General features: G+C 39.3%; 2 protein-coding genes across 2 annotated transcripts; one reads left to right on the top strand and one right to left on the bottom strand.

Annotated features, from left to right (window-relative positions):
- The first annotated feature begins 8,794 nt into the window (after positions 1-8,794).
- Positions 8,795-11,113, top strand: LOC117781926 (segmentation protein paired). Its single transcript, XM_034618810.1, has 2 exons — positions 8,795-8,934; positions 9,136-11,113. Exons 1-2 carry the CDS (start codon positions 8,868-8,870, stop codon positions 10,884-10,886), a joined length of 1,818 nt encoding a protein of 605 aa, XP_034474701.1. The 5' UTR covers positions 8,795-8,867; the 3' UTR covers positions 10,887-11,113.
- A 6,647-nt stretch (positions 11,114-17,760) lies between these two features.
- Positions 17,761-18,825, bottom strand: LOC117781927. Its single transcript, XM_034618811.1, has one exon. It carries the CDS (start codon positions 18,810-18,812, stop codon positions 17,823-17,825), a length of 990 nt encoding a protein of 329 aa, XP_034474702.1. The 5' UTR covers positions 18,813-18,825; the 3' UTR covers positions 17,761-17,822.
- Positions 18,826-20,654: the final 1,829 nt, after the last annotated feature.

Below are 20,654 nucleotides of genomic sequence, written 5' to 3'. Positions count from 1 at the left end.
GGGGTGGGTGTATTCCATGAATATACGTGGTAGGCGGAGTCTACCTTAAAAAAGATATGGCATAAATTGGTGAAAATTTCAGTAAATTTACTCCATTTCAAATCTGAGGCATTTTTATTTCTCATTCAATAAATGTATTTATTTTCTGTAAGCAAATGAAAAATCAAACCGAACGTTTTTCATGGAACTTAAACGGAACAAGTCAAGAAGTCAAAACAAAAGTCGAAAACGTAAAAACCCTTTCTCAAAACAATGTTTGTCCAAGTTAAATAGAGCTCGATCTTTTTTGACACAATTTTTAAATGGACTCATCGAGTCTGAGTCCTTGTCATAAACCGTTGATCGAGAGAAGTAAATATGAAACTTACCTGGGACCAAAACGTAGCGCACGCAAATTTTCTTAAGAAGTATAAAACAAAACGGAACCATGTGCAGGACTATGTAGTCCCTATTTGACGGCCATAAAATGCATGTCCTTTACTGGCGTTTCACTTCTATTCCTTGTTGTTATTGGGAAACTTTGTTGTGAACCATCCATATATCATTTTGTCGAGAATGCTGCGATTTCACGGTCACTGATCGTCCGAACAACTTTTTTCGATGATCAACCTTACACATCCTTCTAGCGAAGAAGAGAACAGCGAATTTTTACAACCTTCGCTCTATAGATCATTCCATAATGGAACTGCGATTGTTCCTCGCGAATGCCAATGATTGTGGTCTTATATGCCCACCATTGAAGCCTCAATTGTGCTGCGTGTGCCAAATCGAGGATCGTTCTTTCAATCTCTTTTGATAGGCGACCGTTGCCAATTGCGATTACAGCACTTGACAAGATTTCCTGGAACACTGTGACAGTAGTTTTCTTTTGAAATCAAACAAATGTTGCCCCCTTCCCCTTCCCCCTCTCCCAATTCCACATTTCCTTATGGGCAATGAGGCAACGCCTTGTGAGTTTTTCACGCACTTCCCATCAAAGCGCTTAACGCTCAACATCAACATGCAAATGAGACTTCGCGTCTGCCTCCGCCTTGAGGGGAAGGCAGGGAGAAAGGGAGGGTTGCCCAGCTCCAGCCAGCATGCATCCCACTGATAATGTGGGTCGCCTTTGCCGCAATGTTCTGAATGATTAAGCGGATATTAAGTGTATGTGTGTGTCTGTGTGTTTGGGACAGCCTCCTAATTTGACACGGTAACTTCTTTTTTTATTTTGTGGGTTGGGTTTAATGTCAGATGATCAATTTGAATTGTCAATTTTGTATGTACAATTTTAAAGAGCTTACAGATTGTTGCCCAGCTATTTACTGCAAGTAAATTATTCATAAAAAGCAGTTAAACTTCAATAAGAACGAAAGTAACGTCACTTATTAAGTATACATACTGTAGTCTTGAAATATTGACTACTTTTATGATATATCTTTTAAATTTATTTATTATGTATTATACTCAATACAACAATTATGAATAGCGTACAAACGATCTCAAAATCTGATCAAGTTTGCAGATTTTAAATCAGAGTACAAACTTATTATTTTAAGTTCGCTTTTAACACTTCCAAAAGTAAGTTTGATGTGTCGTTTTATACTATTAACGATTTAAGTTAGAATCTTCAAAATTTCAAAGCGGGGAGCCTTACCATCAACATGGAACCATGGCTTCCATACACGAAAAATAAGAAAATTTTCAAAATAAAGAAAATTTAAATACAGAATAAATAAAGAGGCCAAACCTTGATCAATATGACATTCCACTTAAAAATTGGTACAGTTTTGCCAAAGTTATGACTGTTCGAAGTTGCCTAAGGCTCTGATCTAGTAACTTTACAAATCAAAATATTTCTTAATTTTGACATGATATTTTACAAGAAAATGAAAGGCCACAGAATCAAGTTTAAAGTGTTTAATACTAATAACGATATAAGGAGTTCTTTAAAAGTAAAAACTTGAGATTTAAAACTTGAAATTTTCAAAATTTCAAAGGGGGGAGCCTTACCATCAACATGGAACCATGGCTTCGATAGTCGAAAAATTAAAATGAAGAAAATTTAAATACAGAATAAATAAAGAGGCCAAACCATGATCAAAATGACATTCCGCTTGAAAATCGGTACAGTTTTACCAGTTTGACATTACGAAGTTCCTTAGGCCTCTGTCTAGCAACTTTACAAGTCAGACTATTTCTTAATTTTGACATGATTTTTTACAAGAAACTGAAGGGTTAATTAATAGTAAAAACTTGAGATTTAAAAATTTGAATTTTTTCGAAGTCGAAAAGTCATAAAATTTTCTAAATTAACAAAATTTGAATACAGAATGAAAATAGAGGCCAAACCATGATCAAAATGGCATTAAAATCAGTTTTCATCAAGTTATGACAGTTGGAAGTTTGTCAACTCTTTGACCTAGCAACTTTACCACAACCGTACCGGTACAAGCGTATCGGTTTTCGGTTCTTGAAAGAGAATTAATTTCAGTTACGGTTGCATGTCCGGTACTAAAAATTAAACGGATAGTTTCGGTTAACGGTTCCGATACCGGTTACGGTGTTATTCCCTGAATATTAGCATCAGAAAACTAAATCTAAATGTCTTTAAAGAAATATCACATAGAGTTTTGATACCCTCTCTATGATGAAATATGTTAGATTATTGAAGACTTTAATGTGAACTATGAAATCATAATATTTGTCGCCGTTAATTTGCACAAAGATAACGGTTTATAACGTTGGCATTGGTACATATATCGATAAAATTGACATCACAATTTGACGTAAGCTCAATTACTTATCGATATCGTAATGCAACACAACATGACGTAAGCTTAAGCAAGCGAAGCGTAAATTAAGTATCAATATCATTTGAGAATTCGTAATGCATCTTCAAAACGCAGGCGTAGCTTTGATTAATGAAGTTACTGAATAGTTTTATTTAAATTCGCATACATCCGATACAAAGCGTTGCTAATGTACAAAACGCCGGCAAAGATCGAGAAGAGCGCCGCGTCCATTGCTGTGAATGTGAGAAAAACGCCACCTACTTTTAAGAGCTGCTCTTCTTGGACATGTCTTGAACCACATCAATAGCTCTGATGATGAATAGTTGATGATCGGTCGATCGCTCGATCAGAGCAATAGCAATTACAAAATCACACTAGAGCCAGGCAACAGGTTGTTTATTGTTTGTTGTTTGCTGGAAGTGGAACCTCTCAGTCAGTCAAGAAAACAAATTAATCTTGTTTGCCACTGACAGAAGATCGTTGGTTGGTTGCTTGCTCGGCCGTCTCATCACTTTCTTCTAGGACCCCGTGTATTTATACCCGTTGTTGTTGAAGTACACGGGTATATTGTTTTTTTTGCACCGTATGAGAACATTGGGTATCAGAGATTATAAGAGCTAGAGCTACCAGATTTGGCAGACAGACTTATCTGAGTACTCCGTGTTTTAATAAAACGTCTTCCAGTTACACTATGTGAACTGTTACCATTTTAGAAAAATTTTTGCTAGATCCAGAAGATTTTAAAATGTTAAAATAGAATTTTCATTGGTTTGTCTTTTATTTTCAATTATTTCTTATAAATATTTTTTTAAATTATAATAATAATAGATTTGAAATTCGGTGCTTATTCTCCTATTATCTTTGCGGACATCAGAGTGTTTTCAAATTTTTGTCAGGTCTCCTAATAGTGAAATATTGTACTCTCTGTTTTGTGGGACAAATTACCAATTTTTATAGTTAGTCATACTGCTTAATCACATCAAGATCGGATTTAACGGTTGTTAGGATATTAAACAACTAAATGTATGCAGTATATATACGATTAATGCATATTTTAAATGAGTAACGGGTATGTTATAGCAGTGAACTTGTCTATAGCATTCTTAACTTGTTCCATTTGCCTTGCAGCATGTTTGATGATGCTCCCTGCCCTGCGGGTCGAAGCGTGAACGACCTGTGACGTTGCCTCCAGATGTTTGATTTCAGCCTGATGCTGTTGATGCTATTGTTGTTGGTGTTGCTGTTGGTGTTGCTGTTGGTGTTGCCGCAATGTGGACCCGTTGCGCCTTCTGTTTAATGATCAATTTGTTGGCCTCTGATCGTACCGACAGCGTTTAGCAGTCACCACTCGATTGGGATGTTTGTTGCAGCTTCGGCTAATGAGTTTTGTAAAAGTGGGTGTATGTGGCAGCAGCTCCTTCCAACGGCCTCCTGCTCCCCCATTCATTCGCCTCCCTACTTTATATTTTTTGTGCTAATGACGAATGTGCGAATGGACAACAGCTTGGCAGACAATGCGTCGTCGTAGTCATCTGGTCTGGTTGGTTGACTGGGCGTGTCGAAATGTGACTATATGTAGTTCCACTAACCGACACTTTGAGTTTGCGGCAAACCGTTGGATTATGCATTTGGCTTTGTGTTTTGTGGGCAGACACTTGGAAGCACCTTTTGGCAGAGCTTACCTTTCAATCGAAATATAAAATATGCTAATTTGTAGACAATGGATTTCCGGGGAAACCAGCTCGTGACCCACAAACAACTAATGCCTTCAATTAGCCAAACTAAACACATTGCGACCTGACACCCGCTAAGCAAGTCCAATGGCCAAGCAAGGGTTAAGGACTAATCGCATTCGCCTTGCTGCTGATCGCCGACGACGCGAAGTAAATGTCAAAGTGGGAGTGGGAGTGGGACAGCTACATCGGGATCGGAATCGGGAAAGCCCTCGATGGGCGTTAACTGTGTTAAGCCGCATCTCAGCTACCGGCTACCTGACGACGCCACCCGGTTTAACTCGTTGACGGACCAACCCAATATGCAGCCATGCCAAATCATTTACAAATGTTGATCAATAAAACGTTGGACTGTAATGCGATTAGCCGCTATAATCGTGCCCCGACGCAGCTCAATCTCTGAAAACTTTTGCCAAATATTTGAAAAAGTCAACTGAGGATCGACAATCTGGGGATCTGTGCGACTTTCCCTCTAATCTCGCTGTTTGTTTCTATTTGTTTGCATGCTTTAGCGAGGATTTCGTTTTACGATCGCCCCTTAAGTCTGCTCCTGTTGCTTGGAAAATTCAGATTCGCCTGCTGTTGGTCTGCAACTGCAACCCGGGGGCAGCAACTGCTTTTGCATATTGTGACTCGTATTTACTAAAACTTACTGCGGATTAGACGAAAAGTCAATATACGCCCGCTACCAGAGCCTTATTTCTACCTTTCTCATCTCACAACTGATTTTAAAGAGTAAAGTAGTCCAAAAAGAATTTTAAAAGTTTCTAAGCCTCAAATATTAGCATTTTCGAAAGAATATTAACTTATTGTATTATGAATTATAAATATTAGTTGATCGAGAAATGATAACTGCCTGTTAAATAAGATTCACGTATCACACTATTTTTACAATACTTTTTGATTCCGCCGAATGCAAGAAAGTAGTAATCATGTAACATAATTTGTGATCAAAATTACCTGCAGAATGCCCCCATTGATTACTTTACAAGCGACTTTCAGTAAGTTTTATGGTTCAGCTCTGCTTCTCATTGACTTTCTTAAAACATGATAATTTCCTGTTAAACAGATGCATTTAATAATCTATTGTTATCAAAATATATTTTCTTTCAATCTTAATTTATGTGATCTTATTTTAAATCTAGAAAAATTAAAAGTTTTGTATCATAAACATATATCCAGTATTGTAGTTAATTTGAAAAATATGTATCTCCTTTGTATTATTTTTTATAATTAAGGAGAAAATCGAAATTTCCTACCTTTAACTTGTCAATTCTGAGCTTATTGACATGCGGCTCACCTATTTGGATATGAAATAACAAGCCAAGTGTAAGTTAATTTATAAATTGTAATTGAAATAAGAATTTTTTTTCCAAAATTAAAAGTATTAAAACAGGACTACAACAAACTTATGTACGGAAAGCTTCTGCAGAAGCTGAAAACTAAAATAAATTTTTTTTTTTAACAATTTTCAAAATTAAATTTTTTATATATTGTATTACAAAGAGGATTTGTAATTATGAAAATAGAATATGCATTTGTGTATTATTTAAATATTATTAATATTTTTATTTATTTTCGTCTCACTCGCACTACTTTGGTGCTCCACATGCGGTGATCATTTCAAGAGGCACAGCTTGTTCTGTGTTATATGGAAATTTGTTACATGGCCGCAAGATCAGCGTGAACAACAATAGAAAATGTCTAAATCGACTGATAAAGACATAAGCAGGAGTTAAGGGAAGGGGAGCGAGACAATCAAGGCCGTTCCATTGAGTGTGTGTGAGTGTGTGTGTGTGACAAGAGGCGACATTACGTTAGCCCAAAGCGAATCAATTGCACGGGAGGGAACGAGATAGAGATGTGGAAAACAATTTAACAATGTTTGTGAATTTGTGGAAAGCAAGCGTGGTGCAACCACGACTAACTTAATTAAGAATGGACCATAAACAGGTGTGTGGGTGTTGGGGGTATAGGGCGTGACAACAGGCAAGCGAGAACAGAAGAGAGAGATAGAAAGATAGACAGAGAGCATATTTGAATACACTCCACTCCAATCGATTAAAGGACTATTTGTTTGCGCAGAATGAGGACGCACGCAATGTAGCTGAGGCCCTGGTACACCTTCGGGTGCTGTGCCAGGTACGCCGTCTGGCGAAACTTGCGCTAGCAGAGATGATATTCATTCATAGCGCCGTAGGTGGCATCATAAAAAGTCTTTTAGCACTCTTTATTCATCCAGACTTGGCTTTTCGGGGAAATGTGACGATGTTGCTCGTCACGTTTATGGTACCGCTGCCTCCTACTGTTTCCAGTCCATTGCTGTTGAAGTTCTTCTTGTTGTTGTCTTCGAACCGTGAGGATTTTGATGCCTGACATTTGCCCTGTTGATAGCGCGAAATTAGCGTTATATGAGTTGCCTTTCAGCACTCATTGTTAACGCAAATTGCGAAATCAACGAGCATCAATCGATATCCGAAAAAATGCTAACACCCTTATTGGATTGTCAGAGATCCAAGCGTAGGAGTTGCATAAGTGGTTCCACTATGTGTGCCAATCTTTGCAAGGTCAACAGCGTTTCAAGGTCACGATCGTTATCCAGCAAGGCGAAAATGTCTTACTTACTAGTTCCCGTTGGGTTTGCTTTACCAAAAACCCAACGGGCAGCCGTACCGAGCAGTAGAAACCCAGCTATTGTTGGATTGCGGCCTCCGTTGTCCTTGCTAGCGGTTCAGGATGCAGCGTTTCGTCACGACCTCCTGATATCTGATATGGCAGCATTACGAGAATTCCAATTTCCGCGCTGGCGTTTACCTTCTGCCATCGACATCATTAATTCCACCTCTTGGCGCTCTCTTTATCATGTGGTACTGCTCAATGGGTGCTTTCTATTGGCTTTCTTTTCTATCGCGCCTTTGCGGCTCTTTGTTTTCTGCGGTCGGATATTCGTTGCGTGAAATTTGACAATTAATCAAACTCACACTGCTCACTGACCCGTAAACGCTACAAAACCGGCTCCACCACTATGAGACGAGCACCAGCAGCACCACCGTATAATGGTTAAGCGTGACAAGGATATGGTATGGTCTAAAAAGGGCTAATACTTCATTTGTTTTTTTATTTAGAGCGGTTTTAAGTTAAGAGCAGAAGCAATTTTGAATAAATACTTAAGATTCTTTTAAGAAAAGTATGAAAATCATGAAATATAAAAAATGCTGAAGTAATATTGGTAAATATTTTAAAATTATAGTTAACACAATTATTATATCCGCCACAAGAAGACTTGGCAGATTTCAGCCACTATATCTTTAATTCCCCTGATAAACTTAAAAACTTAATTAATTTTTCAGCAATAAAGTTTAAAAGGTATTTTCTTTCTTTGTTTTTTTAGAATTTCATGACTGTTCCACATGGTCGTTCTTTAAAATACAAATATTAAATTCGATTTAGAGCACATTTTAGATTTAGCCCGACTACTTAATCCTTCAAATTAAACTAAAATATTTATTTATTTGCCAAACTTTTACATCGTTTGTATAGTTCAGGACGCTGTGTGGAACTGCACTGTAAGCGTTGTAGTATTTTACTATTTATATTGAATGAATGATAATTGAGCACTAATGTGGTATCAATAAAGGATATATTACGCTTGTAAACTATTTAATGCATACTCAATTACATTTTGCGTTCCATTCAATATTTAATTCGATTAACACGTTGCTCACACGACACTTGAAAATTGGGTCAAAAGGATAAAGACTTTATTTTGGGCTCCAAAGTCAAGGTTATTGGAGCCAGACGCTTTCATTGGCCCACTGATGGCGCTGCCAATGACGCCCCCTAGCGAAAGATGACGGCAATCGTAAGTGCCAAGCCTATGATCAAGCGCAAGTGCAAGCGAGAGGCAACAACTACAAGCGCTGCGATTGGTCCGCGTGTTGTTTACCTGCTACAATGGCTGACATATTGACTGTTGCTGTTGTTGTTAACATTGTTAGTGCTTCTGCTGCCGCTGCTGCTGCCGTCGACGTCTTCACAGAAAGGCAACGATCTTGCACGACGCTGCTCGGTTGAAGTTAGTTAGACACAGACTGCGCAACGAGAAAGACATACAACTTCGTCGTCTCCGTTTTCGTCGCCTTTGTCGTCGTTGTCGTTGTCTTTGTGCTTTCGAAACTTGCAACTAAAACGAATTGATTAATAAGTACCGTTCGCTTATGAAACTGTAACTAAACAAATTGTGTAACAATATTGTAATATATATTTGATTTGCTATCGATATCGTGAAGTTGCGAATTCGCCTTCGCTTTCGCTGTCGCCGTCGCCGTTGACGTTGAAGTTGCCGTTGGGGCTGTGAACTATGACCGTTACCGCATTTGCCGCCGCCATGCACAGACCCTTCTTCAATGGATATACAGCAATGCAAGGTAAGTGTCCCAAGGGCCAAGGCCAAGGCATCAAATAAAGATCATTAGTAGCGACCTTCGCTGCGTTTCTTACCGGGAAGTCAATTGTTCGAGGTGCCGTAAATCAAGTGGCACAAGCGGAAAAAGGACACGCGCTGTCTGTCTACCTAGTGGAAAATTGGAAAAGCAAGGCTAACTTTCTATTCTCCTATTCCCACACAGACATGAACAGCGGCCAAGGACGACTGAATCAGCTAGGTGGAGTATTCATCAACGGACGCCCATTGCCCAATAACATACGCCTAAAGATTGTGGAGATGGCCGCCGATGGCATCAGACCATGTGTAATTTCCCGACAATTGCGTGTCTCCCACGGCTGTGTGTCCAAAATACTGAATCGCTATCAGGAGACGGGCTCGATACGGCCGGGAGTGATTGGTGGGTCCAAGCCGCGCATTGCCACGCCAGATATTGAGAATCGCATTGAGGAGTACAGGCGCAGCAATCCGAGCATCTTCTCGTGGGAGATACGCGACAAGCTCATCCGCGAGGGCATCTGTGATCGCAGCATGGTGCCGTCGGTGTCAGCTATATCGCGCCTGCTGCGCGGCCGTGACGCTACCTCCGATAACGATGTAACCAAGCCGTCGTCCAGCTCATGCAGCTCCGATCCATCCGGATCGAATTCCGGACATGGCCATAACAAACCCTCTGACGAGGACATCTCGGACTGTGAAAGCGAACCAGGAATCGCACTGAAGCGTAAGCAACGTCGCTGTCGCACCACATTCTCGGCCTCCCAGCTGGAGGAGCTGGAACGTGCCTTTGAGCGCACCCAATATCCGGACATCTTCACACGCGAGGAGCTGGCTCAGCGCACCAATCTCACCGAAGCACGCATCCAGGTGTGGTTCAGCAATCGACGAGCTCGTCTCCGCAAGCAGCACACTTCCGTTGCCGGCAGCAGCGTCCCAGCGCCAACCGCGATCAGCGGCAACAGTGTGACCAGCTCTCATCTGACGCCACTTTCGATGATGGCCATGCCGCCGAGCATGGATCCAGCTACCGCTGCTGCCTATCAGCATCAGTATGACTTCTACAGCAATCCCGCTCCAGTCAGTTCCGTTGCCAGCAATCTGTCCCCCTTGAACTCGGCCAACACGCCGCCGCCGCATCATCATCAGTTCTATAGTCCCGCCGCCGCAGCCAGCACTGCCAGCTACATCATGCCCAGCTCGGCTACCAACTCCAATTCCAACTCCAATTCCCACTCCAATCCCATTGCCCATGGTCATGGCAATTTGGCAACCGAACTGTCCCATCACTATGAGACGCAATTGGGCTCCGTGTACAGCACTGAATCTGAGCCGCATCAGACAATGCCACGTAACGAGAGTCCCAATGAGTCCATCTCCTCGGGCTTTGGCCAGCTGCCGCCCACACCCAACAGCCTGTCAGCAGTGGTGGGTGCTAACGAGCCGGCGCAATCCTTGGCCAATGCCAGTGCCGACAGCGAGGAGCTATCGGCCGCCCTCAAGGTGGAGGCAGCTGTCGCCGCACAGCCCCAGATCTACAGCAGCTGGAGCTCCAACATGCAGAGCATGCGTCCCAATGCACCGCTCTCGCCGGAGGATTCCCTTAACTCTACCAGCTCCACGAGCAATGCTCTGGAGCTGTCAGTCTCTGCCTCGGCAGCTCACCAGATGTTCCATCCGTATCAACATTCAGCTGGACAATATGCGCCTTATCCCACGGCAACGACGCACTCGCACTCCCACCATCCTCATCATCCACATGCACATCCCCATGCGCATCATCCGCAATATGCGACGCCACATTATCCCCCCACATCCTCGACGCACTTCATGCCACAGAACTTCAATGCCGCCGCCGCAGCAGCTGCCTTTTCATCGCCCTCCAAGATGAACTACACAACGATGCCGCCACAGCCGTTCTACCACTCCTGGTACTAGGATCAGGAGCCGGTGCAAGAGCCCAGCAGACCTCTGACCTTTTGATTGACGTCGCCAAAGATTCATGTACACTATACTAGCCCTAAGTGGTTCCCATCTATATACTATAATCGTAAGAGCATTTAACTATACCAATACTACCTTGATGAGTATCTGACTATAGTCTATATGTGTAGTTCTAAGATCTATATTTTAAGTTGAAAATAAATATTCTAATTTATACAATAGATGAGTTCCTCATTTGTGAATATGTAGTACTCCCTGGAACTGGCATGTCATGCTGTGTCCATTCAGTAGCTCTAAAGTCTAGACCTTGACACGCTTCTGTTCCCAGCGTGATTTCGGAAAATCTCGATACGAAGTGAAAAGCGCAGCTTGCCAAATGCGATGCGAATGCTGGGAACATTAGAACCCTTAAGTAGCAGCGCATTCCATGGACATCTCAACAAAGTTTTGGCATAAGATTTCAACAAACTCAACGGGACATTAGGGCTTCCATGCTGTGAGTCCGTGAATGCCAAATGCGCACTCAAAAACTCCCAAAAAAAAAAGAGAAGAAAATCTTTCTAAATGATAGTGCTATAGATCCTCATCAAAACTGGCACAAACTCCAACCAAGGTGTTAATTGCCCATCAATTCTATCGAATTGAGTAATTGCCCTAACAATTTACCTCAAATTCACACCTTGTCTGTTTCTAGCTTTTCCTCTTCCTCATCCTCATCCTGTAGCATCAACACTAATCTCAACACGTTCTACGTGTGCAACAAGTGGCAATTAATGAATTCATACTCGACTTGTAGACAGCTCATCTGCAGACGGTCCCTAGTATTTTGTCTATCTCTTTGCACATATTATTCTAATCTAGTTTTTCACTTTGAAAAATGTTTGTGTTTATTTTGTCTTACCATCTTTGAGAACAATCCAAAGTAAATATTGACTTTACAATCGACTTACGATTGGGATTCCAGGTAGTCTGTGCAAATTTTTGCAAAATCCGTCTGCAAATTGCGACAACACAATCCATTTAGAACAAAAGATTTGTATCATATTTTTAAAATTTGTTTTTCTTTCTTGAAACTCTTTTTACCAATGTCATGATGAAGCAAAGTGCTACAAAATATTAGTTTTTTTTTCTTTCTATAGAGATTATCTCATGGTTACCTACTTATGACAGAGTTTCGTAGGTTAGCCCAATTTTGAAGCTTGTCTAATGCCAATTTAATAGCACCCAAAGATTTCTCTAGGCAGCAGTCGCTCATAATCTCCAGCCAAGCTAATAATGCAATAAACTCAATAAACTTAATTAAAATTTGATTCATCAAGCAACCCCGATCCCATCCAATCCGACCCAATAGAAGTACAGTAGCCGAGAAAGCTCCGTTCGACAAATGTGTTTTGTAAATGTTACAAATCCAAAATATTACGCATTAATTTTCGGTAGCGATAAAGAATTACAATCGAAAGCTAACTACGGGTATTTCTTAAACTCTTGGACTTGAACTTTACAGCAAAGTTTTCGTCTAATGAACTTTTCACAGCCTCTCTACGTGTATTTGTACCACACTCCTGTCCTGTCTCAGCTGTCGGAGATCATGGGCGGAGGCTACTTGCTTCGCCGTCTTGATTAATGAACCGACAATGTGTTGAGCCGACAAAGGTGGAAAACTAATAATTTAACATATGAGTAGCAGCCACATCAGCAGCAGATGAGCCACAGATTTAATTTTATTTTATATACCCTACTAAAGGGAATTTAGATTATTGTCACTTATTGTCACGGACAACTATATTGGCAAATAAAAAGTGAATAAAAAAAAAGGGGTTCACTTTCATGTACAATGTGAGGGTATTGTTAAAATACGGAAACATTAAAACATTTATCAATAAAAAAAAAACTTTTGTGTAATGAATAAGAAAATTATGTTTTCTTGAGAAATCTTTTTATTATTAATATTTAAATATTTTGAAACAACTTAATTTATTTGAAAATACAAGAAGGGTATTTAATATTCGAAATTATAATTTAACATTTCGAAATTGTATTTATATATTTTTTATTTTTTTTTTGTTTAGCCATTATAACAAATGGTTTTGCTGTAAGTCTTGACTTATACCTGTTGCAATGCCCACGATAATGGTCCAATTATAATGGTATTTTACATTACATATATCAGGCGTTGCCTTAGGCATTAGAAGCGCAAAACCTCAAAATATTTACGAGTCCTGGCGACTGACTAGCCTGCAAATTATCGGGCAGTCCCAAATATTTGGCAAACTATGCGAATGCGAATTGCATTTCCAGGAGGACCAATAGCTAGGTCAGTAAGGTGGCGAAAGGATTTGACGAGCAGGACAAACAGACAGAAAGACAGACAGTCTGACAAACGGAGAGAACATAAACAAACGGCAAAGACACAGCTCGAGGATTAGGCAGATTCGGAAATAATCCTTTGCTGCCAGGAAGCGCACAGTGCTCACCCTCATTTCCCAGGCAAAGGGAATAAGCAACATTTTCGACTCTCTTTTACGATGGCCCATAAACTTTTATTTTCTGTCATTCTGTGTGCTGACCCAAGCGCATGCGCTGCTCTCAGTCCGGACACGAACCCCTTTACGGGCAAGAGTTAAGATCGGAAAAGGCTTAGCTTTCAGCTCGGTACGGCACTTCACGACCCAACCCGACCCGACACGACCCGATATGAAACGGAACGAAGTCAATGTCAGGTAGACAGGATAACTGCAGCACAATGAGGAAACTGCTTTTCACGTCTATGTCGAACAGGCCGATAATCCTTGCTAATGAGGTGTTTGCATCAACTGGCTGCAGAGAAAGTCTCTAAGTCAAGGATAATGTGCATAGATCTTAGGTATTCAAGTTGAATGAATTTGTTGTAAATCTAGACTGGCTCTTTCTATTAAAAATACTACAGAAACAGATATACACTTAAATATATATGTATTTCTTTTTGTAAAGAACTAAAATATGTAATTCGTATAAAATTGAGTAGTCAAATTGAGTAGTCAAATTGAAATAAAGTAAGTTAAATTAATGTATTAAATACTTCAAATCAAAAAAATAAATAAATAAAAATATTTTAAAACATAAATTCTAGTGAGAAAATTGATATAGATCGTTTAATGTTACATTGTTTAACAGACAAAATTTTACATTATGCTAGATCCCGTTTCTTATCTGGTTCGAAGAAGTTGAACGATACGAGTCCAATTGATCTGGGACAATATAGAAAAAAACTATACAAAATTAATTTCAAAAATTCCGCTTTGAGTGGAAAACTTGTAAAAATAAAAAGAGTTCAAACAATGACCAACTTTATTAAATTTAAAATAAATATATATTTTAGTGTCAGTGTAGATTTTGATTCTTTAATTTTATAATTTCAAGAATATATACAGGGAAATTACTTATTCCAAAGACTCCAGTATATATTAAATTCAATATACGAACTGTTCTCCCTATTAACTTTGCTGATAATGGATCACATTTGAATAGCTCACGCTACGACACATTCAAAACATTATCATAGTGTATTGGCAAACATTTTGGTTTGGTCTGTCATACCAACTACTGTCGGTGCACAGGTTCCAGACCCATGCAGTTTTCTGTTCTCGTCGATGTCCTCGGCTTGCTGTCCCACTGGTTCGGCAAGACGCGTAGACTCGGGATACGAAGTCGGATGCGGGAGTTGGAGTAAAGTCCAAGTCGGAGAGTTTTTGAGCGCACGCTGTTAGCTCAGAAATTGATTTGTCAAATTGAAAGGCACAAGGACATTGCCATCATTAACGATGATTGCAGGACTCGTCGCGCACAGCAAACTGAAGGTCGTTGCGCAGTCGGACCTGGGTCGGGAATTGTCAACACTTTGTGCTGCGAGAGTCTCAGAGTCGTACCGCCAACTGTTTCTGTTTCGCGACGATCTCTCACCTTGTTTCCCTCTCAATCTCTCTACCTATTTTGTATCTCTCTCGCTCTCTCACTATAAGAGTTTTATTAATAAATACGCAGACTAAGCAGAAGGAGAGATAGAGCGATAGAGCTAGAGGGAGTGAGATATATAGCCCTGTCTTTGATCTTGCAAATTGTCGTAATCGATTTGGAATGCTTGGCGGGACCTTCGACTGCTGGCTCCTTTTATGATTCCTGTTTGGTTAGCAACTTGTCAGCTTCCTTTTGGCATCTTGGCCCAGCAAGTGTCTTCTGTTCAACGCTTCCACCACAAACTGAGTGCAAATTCGAGTTAGGACTGAAACCGTTACGCTAATTCAGTCTAAGAAATTCAAAAATTCTCTTTTAATAGAACTTGATTTGGACCTCATACAAACGTTAAGTTACTTTCAGTCTTGTTATGTTTTTCAAATAAGGTCTTTATTAAAATATGTTTCTCCTGACCGTTCACTAGTTCACTTTTGTGCAGATTGTCCTATCAGTTTCAAATTTACTATGGTATTGTAAACAAATAATTTCGCTTTAATGAAATAAGTATAATAACTATCTGGAAAATGATATAAAATGAGAAGTGTAAAATATCTGCATGGAGCTGTTCATGGAAAGACTTTCGTCACTAGACTTTTACCTAGTTAAGAGGTTTTTTTTGAAGATACCAGAAATTTTTGAACTTCATATGTTTCTGACATTGTTACTTGAAAAAAAGATATTAATGTGCTTACTTAAAAATCAATTCACAATTTTATCAAGGCAGGATACCCTGCTCTCAGGCTGTATATATTGCTAGTCGCCTTTCACACCCTATAAAACTAATATTAACAATAATAATAATAATAAATTCAGCGTTACAAATAAGTTACATTTACCTACCTTATCGTAAAAATTGAAAATACTTGTTTAACTCTGTTGGAATCTATGCCATCTAATGAAATATATGCGCAATGCTAATGTGCTCACCTGTGCCCAACTGACATTATAATTAATGACAAATTGTCGAAGCAGAGCGGACCGTGGAAGGGCAATCATGAGAGAACAATGACCATTCGAGTATTATGTGAAAAGTGAACAATGTTGAGCAGCAAACGGCGCTTTTCATATACTTCTCATACTTCGATTTTCGATATTCCAGGCGTCTTATCGCGAGGGCCTCGCTCTGAAATTTAGCTGCTGCCTATTAATATTAATGGTTTATTATTATGACCCAGTGCTGCTGCCTGCCAAGGTAGCTCCAGCTCCAGCTCCAGCTCCAGCTCCAACTCCAGCTGTACTATAAGTGTAGATGTGGCTCTAGGCCTGGTCACTCGACAATACGAATATAGCTTCTTTGGGGTTGCCGTAGCTTTGTTCACGCCGCGATTGCTTCACTGCACTGACGCCTGGCGTGACGATTTTAATTTTTTAATACCCTGTAACCATAAATGATTGAGAGAGGGTATCATAGATTTGTGCAAATGCATTATCCATCGTTTTTTTCTTTAATTAATAGACCTTGTTTGAAATGCTTTGTGCTCCTTTGTCAATAAAATTCAATTTCCAAATAAGTGTTAATAAATTTTTATTGAAAGGTAGAAAGGTCGCTATGCTGCAAATGAAAACCATAATGAAATGGCCTATTAAATTTATTATTTTGAATTATTTCTAATTATTCTAAGTAAGACGAAAAATTAAAAGAGCTGAGTCTAAATAATATTCCCAAAGCACATTGATCTAATGAAGTTCTCTCCATTTGGCAATTCTATATTTTAGCACAGTATCTCTATACTTAATAAATTAAAAAAAGAATTTGCGAAACTTTTATTGGTATTTATAAGTTGGCTAAATTTGCCGAGGATATCTGCCAATCGATCACTCTCGACTTAAGCATACTTACTTTGTTTTATTATTATGTATATTGCGGCACACGGAACTTGCAGTCGCCCCCGTGACTGCAACAAATGAGTGAACAGGCAAGGGGGGAAGATACAGGGGGATGAGGTAGAGAAATGTCGATGCTTGAGGTATTGGACAATAGTTGGTGGAGTTAAAGGAGTTAAAATATTCCTCATGAGCTCGTACACTTTGGGCACATGGTTTTTATGTTCGTTTTTAAACTGCGGCCGTCGTAATTAGTCGCACGCCCAGTCAGCGCCACCTAGCGGCCAGAGCGGCTAGAGAGTAACGAACGGCATTGCCCGACATTCCTTGAAAGCAGGCCCCTAACTTAGTGGCGCAGCTAATGAAGCCCCTACACGGTATGTGGCAACAACAACATCAACTGCAACCACAACAACAATGTAGCTGTAGTTGTAGTTGTAGCCTGACGTGGTGTCGACTTCACGGACGCGTGCAAATTTCATTGAAAAAGGAGTTAAACTTTTTACTTTATCTGCATTCGACCTGCAATTTACTTAGTTTAAGTTCTTATTTTTTTTTTACCAACTTTATATTGCATGTAAAGCGTTTGGTGCCTTTTTTTATGTATTTACATATGTTTTTTGTATGCGGAAATATAGTTTTACAAGTGTTCTTGAAAGGGCCAGTTTTCACTGGAAATAATTAACGACTTGTAGACATGATCCTGGAGATATGATAAAATTAGCTTATGGAACTTTGCTTACCTACGATTTAAGATACTATAACATTATCAATAATTTAATATTTTTATTCATTATTGTCTAATGTTTTGGTATTGTAGGAAATTTTTGAATATGTAATTTGAAGTTTAAAAAACCGAACTTTAATTCTTAATTGTTTTTTTATTTTAGAATTCTTTTGTTCTCTAAATCACATAACTTTTTTGGTTTAGTATTCAGATCTACGCCTCCTTTTATTATAACTGTAATCTGTACACGATTGTTCACATATTATTTTAATGCGAATATTTGGAATATCAAATGAAATGTTGATTATTTAAATATATAGCAATTTATTTGTTATAATTTTCTTGCTCCAATTATATACAAAATATACACAAGCTTAGCTTGAAACACTTTAGAAGATTGCTGAGCGACAACGACGTAATCCTACTTTATCCCCCTCGGTGCGTTCCACGCCGTAGCCATGCCACAATGTGTCCGGCGGTTTGTTCCATCTTACAAAGTAGGTTTTGTGCACAGCGGCGAGTTGAGCTTTGGTTCTGGACGCAGAACGTCGACGGAATGGCCAAAGGAACCAATGCAAAGGTCCCCGACTTATGGGATAAGCATCAGCTTGAAGGGGTGGTGGTGATTGTAGGGTCTCCAATTGCAACTGCAAGGATGTTTCCGGGGATTTTCTCAGCAGTTGAGGTTGCTCCACGATTACAGTCTCCTGTAAGGATCTGGAAGCAGGCACAGCAATTGCTTGCATTTGATGTTGACTCTGGCTGGATATGATGCGCGTTCTGGAGGCGAAAATCTCCACATCTTGGTCATCGCTTGAAGTCCAGGGACTGATCATTGGCGTGGGTTGTTTGTCCTCCAGTTCCTCTAGAATGGGAGAAACGCGGCTGCCACGATTGCATTTGAAGCAGCGTGGCAACTTGGACCCAAATTTGCTATGTGTATCCGTTGAAGGTGGAGGAGACTTGGATACGTGACGCTCCTCTGCATTTGGCATCTTGACCAGGATAAAGTGATCGTTGAGCAGGCAAACATCCGATACCTTCTCGCACTTTTGTTCCTCGCCAAAGAAGGCATCCAAATCGACGCTTTGCGGATAGATGCGATAATCCTCCGTAGACAAGGCCAACAACTTTTGCCGCTGCAGTGCCAGAAAACTGGGCGACTTCTGCGTCTGCAAGGAGCTGCCAACCTGGCCTACACATCTCAAAATACCATTAGCTTGGTGCTCCACAACGGCCGAGCTGTTCCGAGATATGCTTCTGTTTTTCATAAAACTCCAGTAACCATGACGCTGCTCGAAGATTCTAGCAAAGATTCTGGCTGTCTGGCGATTACATGGCTGTCGCTGCTGCGGAATTAATGCCGTAGACAACGACATGCTGATGTGGCCAGAGAATCATGGAATCTATGCCTTTGGGAAAAATGTAAATCACATTAATTGACAGCAAAAGCAGAGAGTTCTTAAATATTCTTTCCACTACAAAAGATAGGTACTTTTTTTACAGTTTTAACCAAATTTACAAAGTATCCATTAACTCAATTTTTTATTGGCTCTGTTGTTAATGTTAAAATTTAATCCAATTTCTAACCAGTCTTTTAAACTCAAACTAAATTAAATTTCAGATAGCAAATTTAAAATAGTATAACATTTATGTAAAATCTTTTTTTCAAATCGAACCTTTACTTTAAAAAAAGGACCGATTTATTGATAAAATATATATATGTGTTAAATTTACAAAAGTTACTAAAAGTACTTTTTAAATATTTTTCTAGAGTTAAGGGTCATAGTGCTGCCACTCGTTGTTGAGGTGCTGCCAACTTAATGACATGTCGTTACCACAATTTCAACAAATGTCTTAAAAGGAGAATGAGTAAAAGTACCATGAGAAATGTAAACTTAAAGGTTAAATAAAAAGAAAGCTGTTGCATATGTATTGAATTCGAATTCAATCAAATAAAGTTGAGGCAATTTTCCTGTCAAATAATGCCAGAAATGTGAACTTGACGCTGTTGTTGGTATCGACTCTCCCCCTTTTTTTGCCTACATGCTCAGCTCGTTTATCCTTTGACTTTTGACACTGCACTTGGGCTCCGGACAGACATGAATGTATGTATGTATGTAGTATACAGACAACAGACTGGCGCCATGAAGCCAAGGCAAGGTAAGCCAGGACGAGACATAAGTCGATGTTGTTGGAGGGACGACGCTTCCGCGTCAGCCAATGCCAACGGCAACAAATACCACAACTACAACAACAACAGCAACAATAATAATAAATGTATTTGATGCGGCACTGGCAACACGAAAGTTTTATTTAATATTTTGACAGGTAAACAAATCACGAGCTCAACACACACACACAGACCCCAATGCACACATTCTCACTCACATTTTTATTTTTAGTTCACGTTCAAATTTTTGTGTCCGGTTTTTTCGCTTCTTCTTTTACGTAGTGCTCACCGCTTGACTCCACAATGACAACTGAAGCCGACTTTTAGGCTGCAATGATTACGTTGTGGCTACAGCAGTTCACTGTACGTAACGCAACACAACGAAACGTAACGTATCATAGCGCGCACGTTGCGATTGCTGTTGTTGCCACTTTTTTCATTTGCATTTTCATAATTGTTGTTGTTGTTGTAAATAGTTGTTGCATGCCTCGCAATACCGGCAGACGATTGAAAATTATTACACACACATTTTCATTTACATATGTATGTATTTTTATGTACTGCTGATGTGTGTACAAGTTAGGTGTACATTAATAACGTAAAAGGACAGTTGACAGCATTTAGTCAGTAAAGTTAGAATACTTAATTTGTTAATGCACACATTAAGTCAAGGTCAACAGAAAGCTTAGAAAAAGTACTAGGCAAATATTTTATTTATTTTATTTATATTTGTTTTGTTCTCGTAATTCTTACCACATATACATATAAATTAATTTATATATTTAGAAATATAAAAAAAATTATTTGTATGCTCTGCAGAGAATTGGTTATTTATAAAATATATTAAAAATGTTCTGATTTATATAAAATACCATATTTTTAAAAGTCACAATCTCAGAGACTACATCAGGTAGAAGTATCCAAATATGGAGATTAGTTTCGAAACAGGTTAAATCCAAGCTACTTATTTTTTTTAAATTACTTTAATATTTTCGGAATACGTCCATATGTAATATTATTGTATGTATATTCCAATTAATTTATATCT

Source organism: Drosophila innubila (genome assembly GCF_004354385.1).
Source record: "Drosophila innubila isolate TH190305 chromosome 2L unlocalized genomic scaffold, UK_Dinn_1.0 4_B_2L, whole genome shotgun sequence".
NCBI lineage: Eukaryota > Metazoa > Arthropoda > Insecta > Diptera > Drosophilidae > Drosophila > Drosophila innubila.
Note: the sequence above shows the minus strand (reverse complement) of the source record. Positions and strands in the feature narration are given on the sequence as shown.

What these genes read in the sequence shown, in the direction of transcription:
- LOC117781926 (XM_034618810.1), top strand. Translation starts at nt 8,868, where the DNA reads ATGACCGTTACCGCATTTGCCGCCGCCATGCACAGACCCTTCTTCAAT. An exon ending in TGGATATACAGCAATGCAAG is followed by an intron (nt 8,935 to 9,135) that starts GTAAGTGTCCCA and finishes ATTCCCACACAG; the next exon opens with ACATGAACAGCGGCCAAGGA.
- LOC117781927 (XM_034618811.1), bottom strand. Translation starts at nt 18,812, where the DNA reads ATGTCGTTGTCTACGGCATTAATTCCGCAGCAGCGACAGCCATGTAAT.